Source organism: Dendrobates tinctorius, unplaced genomic scaffold (assembly GCF_039654945.1).
Source record: "Dendrobates tinctorius isolate UK_male_01 unplaced genomic scaffold, ASM3965494v1 ptg000116l, whole genome shotgun sequence".
Lineage (NCBI taxonomy): Eukaryota > Metazoa > Chordata > Amphibia > Anura > Dendrobatidae > Dendrobates > Dendrobates tinctorius.
In genome coordinates, this window is record NW_027361784.1 from 10,400,382 (window position 1) to 10,415,575 (window position 15,194).

Genomic DNA, 15,194 nt, shown 5'->3' on the forward strand with positions numbered 1-15,194 from the left:
TCTTTGGGATATGCAGAGGGATTGGGGGTTTATATCCAGGTTACTAGACTGTTGCAAAAGTGGCGGCCGGAGTTTATATTGAGAAGACCTGGTGACCGGTTACCTTTAACTCTTCTAGTATATTGCACAACAGATCACAAATCACAGGTTAAGGCTAAGTTCACACTGGGCATTTTTGCTGCTTTTTTAATGCAAATTTTCAGCTGCGTTTTACAGTACCAGCAAAGCCTATGAGATTTCAGAAATCTCATGCACACAGCTTGGATTTTTGGTCATCAGGATTTTGTGCTTTGCATGACATTTTGCATAATGGAGCATGTCACTTCTTTCAGCATTTTTTCAGCGTTTTTCATCCACTGAAATGAATGTGTGGTGAAAAATGCAGGTATCAGGTTTTGCTGCGTTTTGTGTACCAAAGCCTGATTCTATAGATTAGGACATTTTTTTCCCCAACTCTAAACGGACAATTTTTTTTTTCCCACCGAGCCCTCCCCCAAAAATATAAAAAGCAATTAAAACATTGACTGTACTAGAGTACCTCCAGCCATGCACTGAGTGGCTGCACCCGAGAGAATCTGGGAAGAGGAGCTGCACAGCAGCAGCAATTCTACCAGCTAGCTTCTTCTCTAGAATACAACCAGTGAGTGCATAAGTGAAGCAGCCCAAGAATGGTAAATGCTAGGGGACAGGAGAGTACTGGTGGTGACTTAAAAAACAAAAATAGTCGGAGTCACTGCAGACTTTTAGCACAAACTAAATTGTTTCATTAGTTGGACATTTGGCAATAAAAAGCTTACATCCAGAGAGGTGATGATTTCTGACTACATGCCACACAGTGATATTTTTGCTGTCAAATGTGGAGGAATCTATGAACAGATACATGAGATAAATTAGAAAAGCACGTATGGGTCTGTACTCTCCAGAATCACCAAGTGCTGTGAAATACGAGGCCCTACGCATAAGATCACTTAGCGCTACACTTGTAGAGGAGATTCCTCTGCTGAGTAAAGGAGAAAATAAGGTTGAAAGAAATCATGATGAAGTACAAATATGATTTTTCACTATAAACATATACTTTATATTCAAAACATGGCTGTAAGCTACTCACTAAGGCTGACCATACACATTAGAAGGCTATTGGCAGATAGATTGAAAAACTGGCACAATTTCAGAGAAGAGCTACCAGGATGGTGAGCGGACTGCAAAGTATGTCCTATGAGGAATGGTTAAAGGATTTGAGAATGTTTAGCTTACAAAAAAAGAAGGCTAAGAGGAGTCTTAATAGTGGTCTACAAACATCTGAAGGGCTGTCATATTGTAGAGGGATCATCATTATTCTCATTTGTACATGGAAACACGAGAAGCAATGGAATGAGACTGAAAGGGAGAAGATACAGATTAGATAGTTTAAAAAACATTTTGAGAGGGAGGATCATCAATGAGTGGAGCAGGCTGCCACGAGAGGTAGTGAGTTCTCCCTCAATGGAAGTCTTCAAGCAGAGGCTGGACAGACATCTGTTTGAGATGGTTTAGTGAATCCTGCATTAAGCAGCGGGATGACCCAGGAGGTCCCTTCCAACCCTAACATTCTATGATTCCATGAGTCTAAGATTCTTCAGCCAACATCCATCTCAGCCAACTGTCCCATACACAGTAATGCTCGTTCAGCAGAGCGCTTGTGCTTTCTATGAGAAACCTGAAAGCTGACACATTGGCCGGCCGCTTATCTCCAGAAAAACCATGCAATCTGCAGTCTGACATTGGACACGCGTGATCGACATCTCTCCCGATCATCAGACAACAGACACCCATACACATTAGTCACTGAGCTAAACCAGTTGATATCGGCGAAATCCGCCACCTTACTTCACAAAATCATCACGATGGCTCAGTGGTTAGCACGGTAGTCTTACAGCGCTGGGGTCTTGGATTCAAATTGGACAACGTCTGCAAGGAGTTGGTATGTTACCTCTGTGTTTGTGGGGGTTTCCTCCGGGTTCTCCGCCGGTTTCCTCTCACACTCTAAAGACCTACTGATAGGGAATCTAAATTGTGAGCCCCAATAAGGCTGATGTACAATGCAACAGAAAGTGGAGCCAACCCTCCCGTCCTTGGACTTTCTTCTCAGATCAGAAGGCAGTGTGGGTCATTATTTATCTACCTGGTTCTTGTCTACTAGTATCTATTGTTAGACTCATTTGGGACAATTAGGGGTGTGCTTTGCCTTTTAAATGTTTATATTGTGAGTTTTTTCTGTCTTTCAATAAAATTTATATATATTTGTACATATATTCTTATTGTTTTGGGTGTGCACCTAATATGCTTGGTCTTTTTTCTTTTTTTGATTATTGTCCCCCCCCCTGTGCATTGTGCAGCACCCCTTGTATATTATATTGTGGAATTGGTTATTCTCCTGCCCGGTAGTGGTGCTCCCTACCCTCTCTTTTCAACGAAAACAGAAAAGTGATGAAGTCCGCTTTCTCCAGAGGCCCCATAAACAATGAAAGGAATAGCCGTTGTGCCATTACATCTCTGCTTCACAGAGACAGGGTTCTGCAGGATCCAGAGTCCCGCTCTCGTTGGGGACCCAGCAGAGAGATCCCCAGAAATTGGCAAATTATCCCTTACCCATTTTCAATCTAGGTAATACCCTTTTAAACATTGAGAACACAAGGCCACAGAAGCTCCAAAACTAAAGAAAGATATATCTGCTTTACAGAAGGAGAAGTAGTTACCGATATTTTGGCCGCACACTATAGATATCCACTCCAAGGAGACATGGAAACCGCTGCCTTTATCATCCAGCTCATCTCTCTCAATAGACAATACTAGAGTATCGATGATCTGCACCTCATCCCGGGCGTACACAATACTGTGAAGAACGATGAACGGGTCCCCCAGCTCCTCATTAAACTTCAGCTGCAATGAACGTGAAAATAAAAGAATGAGACAATAGTCATCAATGTGAAGGCTAATACAATGTACTGCGTGGTGACCAGAGGCGTGATCAGCAGATGCTTATCTTAACGGCAAGGTTAGTCCTATGCAAATAAAGACCCATCCCATATTGAATTACGCTTTTAGAGAAAGTAGAGTTGGCAATATGCAGATTTCATATGAATATATTACTGGTTATCACTAGTTTGCAGCAAGATCCAAGTTTCAAATTTTTCTCGTCAGATTGTCTCTCCCAGTAATATAGGCTGGAAGTAAGCACTATGCGTATCTAGAATGCTGCGGGCTTCACTTGCATGTATCAGCACAGCTCCATTTCCTCTCCTTGTGCCTTCCTCCTTTTCTGTAGCTGGTTTTCTGCACCCTCCCCAAGACTGTACACGCTTTCTCTACTCCCCATGCTGTAGAAATCCATGTACAACTCCCTCCACCTTCCTTGCAGACATTTCTAAAACAAGAACTAGAGCAGAAAGAGCCATCAGAACCGGGAACTATGAAGAATTTGTAACATTTTTGCAAAGCCACTGGGCTACATAAGCTATATAAAGAAGTCTTGGGTTTTGACAGCCCTACTACTGGTTTGTGCCTAACATCGGAGAGAACATACGTCAGCACATGACCAGTGTGGTGTGTGAAGGGGGCTGGCTGACTGCGCTCATAGGAATAGCTAAGGCTACTTTCAGATTTCCGTTTTGAAGCATCAGGCGCGATGCGGCGAAAAATGTAAAAACCGGATCCGGCGCCTGTTGCCACCGGATCCGGCTTTTTCCCCATAGACTTACATTATCACCGCACTGCGCCTGATGGCCATGCGGCGTGTCTGGCTTTTGCCGGAAACAGCAAAAAATGCCTGTCCGGCGTCTGCAAAAAAACGTTCCATGCAACGTTTTTTGACAGCGCCGGACCGCTTTTTTGCAGAGTGCATGCGCGAAGACTCTTTCTCCCTCTCCTGCACTGTATCCGGCAAAAACAGATGATCCGGCGGGCTGCGACTTCTACCGGATCCAGTTTGACAACTTTTCGCCGCAGCCCGCCGGATTTAAAATCCGGAAATCTGAAAGTAGCCTAAGCCAACTTTCTTTTCTACCGTAGGAACGGCTATTTACAGCTATGTAAGTGAGCAGTCAGCCAGCCCCCTTCATCCACAGAATTGGTAAATTGAGGCACAGAAATAACTCTGTATCAAACCCGAAACTACAGAGCCAGGAAAGCGCCAATATCTTTAGACTGGGGATACTCTGATTTTAAAATATGTTAGTAACCTGTACAACTAGTTATTTTACTCCAATCTTAAGAATTTTCATTTGAGCTGGACACTCGCATTAGTCGACTGATAATGATACTCGCCTGGCGTGAGCATCTGAAGTTCTTATCTAAGTTGCATGATGATCAAATAGTTTGGAAAAATTTTCTTGGGGGCAGTTTTGTGGGATCAGGACACCCCGAGGGCTGTATTTTATGTAACCAGACATCTTGTACATGGAGGAGAATACTCACTTCCCATTTTACCGAGGCGCATTCATCATTCCTGGAATTGCGGATGACATATAAGGTTCCCGTGCCATCAGAAAGGGTCACCCAATCGGGCGACGTGAAATGCATGGAGGAGCAAAGTCGCTGGTCGCAGGAGCTTACGTCACTCGGAAATCTGAAGACTTCTATTGGTTTCCCCAAAGCTGTATCCTTAAAATTGTACAAGAAGCAAAATTATTTCATGGTAAGCACAATGACTACGCTTCTGTGACTTATGTTCAGGTTAAAAAAAAGCAAGGAAGGTAGGAGAAGGTAATAGAATCTGAAGGATCATAGAGGTGTGTGCGTCTCAATTCCCCTCCATCGCCTTCTGTATCTCAGGATGGCAGATAAGACGATTTCAGGATACAGATAATAAAGGGTCTTCCAGACAGGAGCAAATCAATAAGTCACTGCACAGAGATCGCAGCACGACCATTACATAATACCCATAGTCCTAACCCAGGGGCACGGACACGAAGTAGCTGTCCCCAGAGGCGGATTATAACCTCCGCTGTCATCGGAATTAGACAGTTTCAGAAAATCTGCAAGTGCAATAGTTCTTGTTCCTTTTTTTTCTCCCTCACTTTTTTGTATTTGGCATAGAAAAAAAAAAAAAAAAATAGTCATTCATCTCACAGATTCTGCCGAGAAGAGTCTCGCATAAGTGTCATGGTAGTGAACCGGAAACAGACACTGCCGATAGAACGGCGCTGCGATGTTCCCGCCCCGTATACTCTACATATAGCCACCAACTGATCGGAGGGGGGCAGACAACCGGCGTCCCCAAACGATATCATCAATACTGTAGGCCTGGACAACCCCTCTAAATAGAGGCGGGGGTCATTAATCGTCCCAAGGGCCTACGGGAGAAACAGTGACTGCCGAAGAAGGGACAAGCCGACGGCAGATTTATTATATTCTATTATTATAATCATTATTATTGTTGTTTCATATTCATTTACACATTGAGCAGCATTAGTTCTGAGGACTCGCCGCTATTGCTAATGCATGTCACAATGCAGCTTATGGTAACCGTAGTCTTACATTTAACCATAATAAAACACCATATAATTTAATGATTTTTAGTAAAGTTTATAAATCATAATCTCCCATTATTAAACTCTTGAAACTTGATCAACGGCTCCCAACACAATATCTCAAACATCACAATGTCCCCGCACAGCCGCCATGCACTATGACGTCCTCATAAAGCAGCTTCCACAGAATGAAGTCCCCACAAAAAGTACGATGTTCCCCTCCGCCCACCACACAGGATGATCTACACAAAGTATCTCACACCTTATGGTGTGCACACAGCCTCACCATGCGGTATGATGTCCCCATACAGCCCCCAACGCATTACTGTGTCCCCACACAGCTTCTCCCATCCAGTGTGTCACCATACGGCCCCCCACGCAGCAAAATGTCCCTATACAGCCTCTCCAATGCAGTATGATAAGCCCCCCCACGCAGCATGATGACCTCACAAAAAGTATGATGTCCCACACAGCGCACCGACACAATATAATCTACACCTTATGGTGTGCAAACAGCCTCCCCCATGCAGTATGATGTCCCCACAAAATTTGGCGTTCCCACACAGTATGATGTCCCCATACAGTGTGTCACCATACGTGACCCCACGCAGTAAAATGTCCCTATACAGCCTCTCCAATGCAGTATTATGCCCCCATAAAGCCCCAACGCAGCATGATGACCTCACAAAGCCCAACATGCAGCATGATGTCCTCACAATCAGCATGATGACCTCACAAAGCCCCCCACACAGCATGATATCCTCACAAAGCCCCCACGCAGCATGATGACCTCACAAAGCCCCCCACAGTGTGATAACCTCACACAGCCCCCCACACAGCATGATGTCCTCACAAAGCCCCCACGCAGCATGATGACCTCACAAAGCCCCCCACAGTGTGATAACGTCACACAGCCCCCCCACACAGCATGATGTCCTCACAAAGCCCCCCACAGTGTGATAACGTCACACAGCCCCCCTACACAGCAAGATGTCCTCACAAAGCCCCCCACAGTGTGATAACCTCACACAGCCCCCCCACACAGCATGATGTCCTCACAAAGCCCCCCACGCAGCATGATGTCCTCACAAAGCCTCCCACAGTGTGATAACCTCACACAGCCCCCCCACGCAGCATGATGTCCTCACAAAGCCTCCCACAGTGTGATAACCTCACACAGCCCCCCACGCAGCATGATGTCCTCACAAAGCCCCCCACGCAGCATGATGTCCTCACAAAGCCCCCCACGCAGCATGATGTCCTCACAAAGCCTCCCACAGTGTGATAACCTCACACAGCCCCCCCACGCAGCATGATGTCCTCACAAAGCCCCCCACGCAGCATGATGTCCTCACAAAGCCCCCCACGCAGCATGATGTCCTCACAAAGCCTCCCACAGTGTGATAACCCAACACAGCCCCTCTACGCAGTATGATGGTCCCACACAACATGATGTCTCCTCCCAGCCATTCCAAACCACATGATGTCCTCACAAAGCCCCCCACAGTGTGATAACCCCACACATGCAGTATGATGGTCCCACACAACATGATGTCTCCTCCCAGCCATTCCAAACCACATGATGTCCTCGCAGAGCCACCCTCTCTCCTTCCACAGTATGATGTGCCCATAGTTTCCAATAAGTACTGACACTTTAAAAAAAAATAAAGCTATCCACCTAGCCCCGCTCCTCCGCTGTGCTGCTCCAGTGTGTGAAGTGTAGGGAGCTGAGCACTGCTGGCGCAATGTAATAACTTCAAGGGGTTTTCACACAAACAAAAGTTCATGTTACTCAATAGATCATGGAATAATAATAAATTTCCACACTTGGATGTGTTTAAATAAAATGTTCCTGTGCCGAGATAATCTTATAAATGTGTCCCTGCTGTGTCCTGTGTAATGGCCGTGTCTGACCGTATGGGAACCTGGTCTGATCATACCACAGCTCCTGGGGAGGGGAGGAAGGAAAAGAGAGTATACAGACAGGACAGCCGGGATCACAGCAGATTCTTCATGGGAGGTAAAACATTTCCATGACTATTTTTTAAACAATGTTTTACCTCAAAGAAAGAATCACTAGTGATCCCGTGCTGTAATGTCTGTATACTCCCCGCCAGGAGATGATCAGACCAGGTCCCTATCCGCAGGATTATTTATTGATCGTGGCAGTCTAATTCACCAATTGGAAGAATTGGGAATTTTTATTCCCAACAGGGCACTTTTATCCCCTTTAAAATGGAGCAGAAGTGCGCATGCCATACGGATGGTGACCTGTATGTGGGATCCATTTTTTGGGCACCCATTGACTTAGAATGGGAGAAATCGGATCTGAAATAAACTGTTCAAAGCAATACAAGCTGCGATTTATTTCCATTGGTCAGTGTGTAAAAAAAGTCCATGTAAACCACTTTGACTTATATTGGTCCATGTGCGGTCTGTATGCCACCTGTTTTACATATGGATAGACAGGGATAAGAGAGATCTGGCTGGTTGACAGCTGCGTGACATGCAGCCGCGGGGACTCAAACATATTTTTCGAGCACGCCGAAGTCACTCTGTTGGTACCCGAACATGGCGGATAACACCTTACCCCAGCACGTTCACTCACCACTAGTTATCGCCTATCCTGTGGGTAGGTGGTAAAGGGGTTGTGGCTCACAGGGTGAAAAAAATCCAAAATTAAGGTGACTAAGTGAAATTAGGTAATCTGACAAGTCCGTCCATCATGGTCCCCAAGACTGGGAACGCTACGCACAATATAGAGTATGAGCGCAGTCTGATCCTTGCTCTGTAAACTCTGATAATCCCTGGCATTTTTTGAGCTACAAAATCTAAAATAAAAAAATAATGTCTGCTACACCTACACAGAACACTATAAATAAAAAAAGAGAAATTAATCCAGCTCACCGCACTGCCTTGCTGGTAGGATCCAGATCCTGCGCACGGATTTGACTAGGCAGTCAATCAATAATAGGAAAGAAAAAAGAAGTTCCAGCGCCAGGAATGGAAAATTAAAAATCCATTTTATTATCTTAAGACCTGAGGCGTCGAAACGCGTTGTTCTGTAGTCATCTGACAGATATGCTGTACCTGCTGGAATTTTAATATGCAATGGCACAATAGAATGGATTTTTAATTTTCCATTCCTGGCGCTGGAACTTCTTTTTCCTTTCCTACACAGAACACTGGTTTTAGTAGCCCCCCCCCAAAAAAAATAAATCCCTTAAAAATGAGATAAGCAAAAAGGCAAACTTGGGCTTTATAAGTATTCACATGCCGGGCCATAGAAAGTGCTGGCTATTAAGGCTGCGGTTTTCCCTGCTGTTTATCACCCCTACAATGGAGGAGATAGGAAACCGCAGCAGAATCCGCAGAAAAGAAGTGACATGTTATTTCTTTCTGCGGATTCAAAACCGCAGCTTTTCCGCAGATAAAAATCCACGGCATGTGCACAGCAGAATGTAAATCCCATAGGATAACATGCTACTGTACACTGTCTGCAGAACTGCTGCAGCCAAAACCGCAGCGGAACCGCAGCGTGTGCACATAAGCCTTAATGTTCCCCAATCCATTCTGTGACCCATTAGTCGCTCGCCCCAGCTGTGGATGAGCGGGGGCATCTCTAAATGCAAAATGATGACAGGCAAAACTTTCTCTCTCCGCGGCTCTTAAACAGTTCCAAGATTGTCTGACAAATCAATAGCGCAGTGGTCAGCCGGGAATTAACAATAGGAGTCCTCTCAGCCGCAATGGCTACACGTCACCATGTGTAATCCACCAGAAGGACCCCGTGCTCGCTGACCCGATATGGGAGCACAAAACAGGTTTTAAACATTTGCAGAAAGACATCATGTCACCTGTAACAGAATCAATCATTCTGGTCCTCTCATGAGGAGCTGACATAAACGCCATTATTGACTTTTCCAAACATGAAACTTGCATTAAACAAGAATAGAAAAAAAAAGTAAAATAAAAATCAAATTACTAGTGACTTTCACCTTTTGTACAGACATAAAAAGAGAGGAAGGAGAGAGAGAGAGCGCGCGAGAGAGGAAGGAGAGAGAGAGAGCGCGCAAGAGAGGAAGGAGAGAGAGAGAGCGCGCAAGAGAGGAAGGAGAGAGAGAGAGCGCGCAAGAGAGGAAGGAGAGAGAGAGAGCGCGCAAGAGAGGAAGGAGAGAGAGAGAGCGCGCAAGAGAGGAAGGAGAGAGAGAGAGCGCGCAAGAGAGGAAGGAGAGAGAGAGAGCGCGCAAGAGAGGAAGGAGAGAGAGAGAGCGCGCAAGAGAGGAAGGAGAGAGAGAGAGCGCGCAAGAGAGGAAGGAGAGAGAGAGAGCGCGCAAGAGAGGAAGGAGAGAGAGAGAGCGCGCAAGAGAGGAAGGAGAGAGAGAGAGCGCGCAAGAGAGGAAGGAGAGAGAGAGAGCGCGCAAGAGAGGAAGGAGAGAGAGAGAGCGCGCAAGAGAGGAAGGAGAGAGAGAGAGCGCGCCAGAGAGGAAGGAGAGAGAGCGCGCCAGAGAGGAAGGAAAGAGAGCGCGCCAGAGAGGAAGGAAAGAGAGCGCGCCAGAGAGGAAGGAAAGAGAGCGCGCCAGAGAGGAAGGAAAGAGAGCGCGCCAGAGAGGAAGGAAAGAGAGCGCGCCAGAGAGGAAGGAAAGAGAGCGCGCGAGAGAGGAGGGAGAGAGAGCGCGCGAGAGAGGAGGGAGAGAGAGCGCGCGAGAGAGGAGGGAGAGAGAGCGCGCGAGAGAGGAGGGAGAGAGAGCGCGCGAGAGAGGAGGGAGAGAGAGCGCGCGAGAGAGGAGGGAGAGAGAGCGCGCGAGAGAGGAGGGAGAGAGAGCGCGCGAGAGAGGAGGGAGAGAGAGCGCGCGAGAGAGGAGGGAGAGAGAGCGCGCGAGAGAGGAGGGAGAGAGAGCGCGCGAGAGAGGAGGGAGAGAGAGCGCGCGAGAGAGGAGGGAGAGAGAGCGCGCGAGAGAGGAAGGACTAATATAATGAAACTAGGAAACAAAAGAGCGCAATAGGGTCTTATCTGGTGATAAATGGAATAGATATGAAAAAAGTCTACTCACCCTTTCCAGGAGAGGTATAAGCATATAGACTCGCCGTCAGCTTGCTGCACGCCCGAAGGTCCACTGCGTAACCTCCAATGCAAATCCTTAAGGATATAAAGTTATTCTCGGGCTTGCTGTGCGCTGCTTGACCGGAATGAAATCACCACAATGTGAGAAATTTGACCATTTAATTTCCTACGCGTTTCAAAGTGTGAACCACTTCTTCTTCAGGGGTTGACATAAGCTTAGAGAGCGCGAGCGCGAGAGAGGAAGGAGAGCGAGCGCGAGAGAGGAAGGAGAGCGAGCGCGAGAGAGGAAGGAGAGCGAGCGCGAGAGAGGAAGGAGAGCGAGCGCGAGAGAGGAAGGAGAGCGAGCGCGAGAGAGGAAGGAGAGCGAGCGCGAGAGAGGAAGGAGAGCGAGCGCGAGAGAGGAAGGAGAGCGAGCGCGAGAGAGGAAGGAGAGCGAGCGCGAGAGAGGAAGGAGAGCGAGCGCGAGAGAGGAAGGAGAGCGAGCGCGAGAGAGGAAGGAGAGCGAGCGCGAGAGAGGAAGGAGAGCGAGCGCGAGAGAGGAAGGAGAGCGAGCGCGAGAGGGGAAGGAGAGCGAGCGCGAGAGGGGAAGGAGAGCGAGCGCGAGAGGGGAAGGAGAGCGAGCGCGAGAGGGGAAGGAGAGCGAGCGCGAGAGGGGAAGGAGAGCGAGCGCGAGAGGGGAAGGAGAGCGAGCGCGAGAGGGGAAGGAGAGCGAGCGCGAGAGGGGAAGGAGAGCGAGCGCGAGAGAGGAAGGAGAGCGAGCGCGAGAGAGGAAGGAGAGCGAGCGCGAGAGAGGAAGGAGAGCGAGCGCGAGAGAGGAAGGAGAGCGAGCGCGAGAGAGAGGGCGAGAGAGGAAGGAGATAAAGAGGAAGAAGAGAGTTAAAGAGAGAAAAACAGGAGAGGAGGCTCTTGTTCTAGAAATACAATGTGTAGTAGGAATCTTAGCCCCCTAAGTTCATGTGTCTGAAAATGTACTCCCTGTGGAAATTCTGATCTAATACCTGAGAAAACTGAGGTATTGTGGTAAGAAGAGACTGCTTCCACTGCTGCCTACCTTGTTTCTGTGATCTAATACTGAAGATACCAGGAGTGCTGAGCCAAGCCGCTGCTTACACTGCTGTTCACCATATCTATTTGATCTGAAGATGCCAGGGGTGATTAGGTAAGAAGAGGCTGCTCACACTGCTGTCCATCCTGTCTTTCTGATGTAATACTGGAGATACCAGGATTGCTAAGGTGAGAAGAGTCTGCCTACGCCTCTGTCCACCCCATCCATCTGATCTAATACAAGAGGCAGCGCTGCTTCAGAAGTATCACAAATTTCTGCTTCTAATTGTGGAAAAACATTTAAACTTGCAGGTTTACACCGGGCAAAGACCACATAATACCTCATATCTATTTACTTTTAAAGGTAAGTGGCCAAATTCCAAAAGGGATCAACATGTTCCTTTAACAGAAAAAATCAGATTTAAAACCAGAAAGCCTAGACCACTGTGAGTTAATATGGACCTCTAACTGGAAGAAAAACAAAGCTTTGCACACAGAAGATGACGTCTGAATATTCATAAGCTCCAAGTCACATCACAATAAACAAAAAGCCACATAGCCAGAAAAAGATAAGGATGGCAAACGAGCCCAAGCTGTCAGCAGCTCTTCATCGTCCGCTGCAGACGCATATGGCTCCGGAGACGCTCGCGCTGCCCTGTACTGCACACGCTCTGAAGCATCGCTTCCATGATAGGCTCTCATGCCGAGCAGAACGCAGATGCACACAAAACGCTGCATATGGACGGGTCATTGTACCAGATAATAACAAAACTATAAATAAACTTAACACTTTTCAGATACAGAATATTTGGCTAGAAATTTTTTTTTTTTATATTTCCGTCATTCTCCATTGATTACTAGTGTGTGGTCTTCCAGGGCGCCATCATAGACCATCAAAAGGGAAGTTCAAGGGGCTGCACAGCTTATAAAGTGTAGTGAGAATTAGAAAAATGCTGCATGAAGCCGGCGATTTCGGCATGATCATCTGAGCATTTAGTTATGTCGAGAACAAAAGGAGCTGGCGGCTGGAAATCAATCACCCGATCCTATTTATTTGCAGGGGAGATCAGGGATTTCCAGATGACTCATGAATGTGATCTCTCATAGAGAACACAGGAGCGTTGCAAAATTCAGCATTCCTGTGTATGGTGGAGGCGGGATACATAGCGGACAGCCGAACGATGGTTCAGCCAATCGCCATCGACAGCATACGGGTAGCTGCACTCTGATTCAAGTCAATGTATTGATCGCCTTGCGTCGTTACAACGGCTGATCTCCACCAGCACCTGCTACACCTTGGCCTTCACTCTGGCGATGTATTATGTTCTATGGCGTGCCTTGCTGGAGCCAGTTGTGGTTTTCCTCCTCTGTAAGGCAAGTTGCCTCAGGTTGCCAAAGCAACCATTGTGTTCGATTGGTGCCAATCCTGGTAATCTATAAAAAAAAGGGACTCCAGCTTTTCACATGGTATCTCAACTAAGGTTCCACCCTTTGATTTGGCTATAATTACTATTCATTTTTATTTTGCTTCTGATCTTGACTTTGACCTTGGATTAATAATAATAATAAATGTTATTTTTATAGCGCCGACATATTCCGCAGCACTTTACATTTCAGAGGGGATTTGTACAGAAAATATACATTACAGCATAACAATAATCACATACAGTAGATTATAACAAATACCAAGAGGAGTGAGGGTCCTGCTCACAAGCTTACAGTCTTTGAGGAAAGAGGGAGACACGAAAGGTGGGTGGTAACAGTTGCCCTGATTGTATGGACCAGCCATAATGTTAGGTGTGTAACAGTACAGACACAGAGGGCTAATGGATGTATAAAGCATGAGGGAACATGATGCGGGGAACATGGTTAGGGTAAAACTTTTGGCTGTGCCACACAGGGATAGATTAGGTTAATGTGTTGAGACGATAGGCCAGTCTGAATAAATGCGTTTTCAGGGCACGCTTAAAATTGTGAGGATTGGGGACTAATCGTATTGACCTGGGAAGTGCATTCCAAAGAATTGTCGCAGCACGTGTGAAGTCTTGGAGACGGGAGTGGGAGGTTCTGATTATTGAGGATGCTAACCTCAGGTCATCAGCAGAACGGAGGGCGCGGGTAGGGTGGTATACTGAAACAAGGGAGGAGATGTAGGGTGGTGCTGAGCCATGGAGGGCTTTGTGGGTGAGGGTCACACCTTCATTACAAACCTGTCTTATCTTGTGGAAGTTGTTCCAACCCCAATATTGACTGACCCCTGGCCTTTTCTTTAGCTGCATTTCTGTCTCAGTCCACACGTGGCCAAATTCCTAAAACTTTCCTCAGTGTCAACCTCTTGGCACGCTACTGGAAGGACTAGGTCTAAGAGAACATTCAAGCTCAAAGGAGAAGGCTGGAAGAGGACGAGTCTTGGAAACAAGCTCTTTAAAGAATAGAAACTTCTAAAGAAGAGCATTGTCTTTACAGGCGACACTTTACAAATTACCGTTCCCCTCTGCCCAATTGTTCAAGTTGTTCGGCATGACAAAAAAGAAAAAAAAAAAAAAAAAAAAAAAAAAAACACCAATGAGCTATTTAGCAGGAAAAGAACACCTCGAAGTTGGGTCCACTCTACAATGTTTCGCCCGTTGAGAAAATTTCAGGTCGAATTAAAGGATGAACTAAAACTAAAAAAAAAATCCTGCACAATAAATTCTATTTTTCCACGTTTTCTTGAGGAGCTTTCGATACGAGGTCAACAATTAGTTTTTCTAAAATCTCAAATCTAGCGGCCAAAGACCAACAAACAATATTTTCTTGATAGTGTGTTAGAAGCTCTACGCAATGATGAGGAAAAAAAAAAACAAGAAAAACAAAAACATTTTTTTTTTGTAACGCAAGATCTGCAACAAAGTGAGGAAGAGACGGTAAAAGATTGATTATCGTCTAATGACCACCGAGAGTAGAGTCACCGGGACTCGCTTACGGCACACGCTCTGCACATCTACTAGTACATTTACAGGGAAAAAAAAAAAAAAACCCCATTAGCCGGGAGTCTCATCTCTATGAGAACATCCGAACCTGTATTACGGTAGGCACGCTACATCTCCGCTGCGCGATACCGGGAGGCAGCACAAAACAAGGAGCACAAAATAGGCAAGATTATTGCCGAGGGGAAACGAGAGTGCGCATCAAGTGCTGGCTTTTAAGACCCTTCAGCAGCCTTACTCTCGAGTACATCCTTTCTGCCCATAGATATGTTACGCTTAGTCTTCCAATTATTAGGAAAAACAAACATGTTATTTTGCTCGGGCTGCATGCCTTAAAGTGACGGCGCAACATAAAAACAGACTCCCGCTATCCTCCCCCATAGCAGATCTGTCAGTAGATTTTACTATACTTAGTGAAAATAATGAAACAGATCCATTAGACCTGATGAGGCTGGAGTGCTTTCATTTGTTTAGAATTCTTCGCTTTTGCACTTTTTTTCTTTGCTCCAGTCCTTCTTTCAAGAGTCCTAACCTTTTTATTTAGTGTGTGCAGCTGTGTCAGGGGCTAGGCATTTTCAACGCTAGTTGCAGTTTTGAACGACACCAATT

The 15,194-nt window shown here is 46.3% G+C and overlaps 1 protein-coding gene across 2 annotated transcripts in view; it reads right to left on the minus strand.

Moving 5' to 3' along the window:
* NUDCD1 (NudC domain containing 1) overlaps window positions 1-15,194 on the minus strand; it is a 142,046-nt gene that overhangs the window by 109,822 nt on the left and 17,030 nt on the right. For both annotated transcript variants that reach the window (XM_073590192.1, XM_073590191.1), the window contains exons 3-4: window positions 4,453-4,638; window positions 2,736-2,919 (exon numbers count right to left, since the gene is read on the minus strand). In XM_073590192.1, coding sequence (XP_073446293.1) covers window positions 2,736-2,919; window positions 4,453-4,638 — 370 coding nt within the window. The remainder of the gene's footprint in view (window positions 1-2,735; window positions 2,920-4,452; window positions 4,639-15,194) is intronic.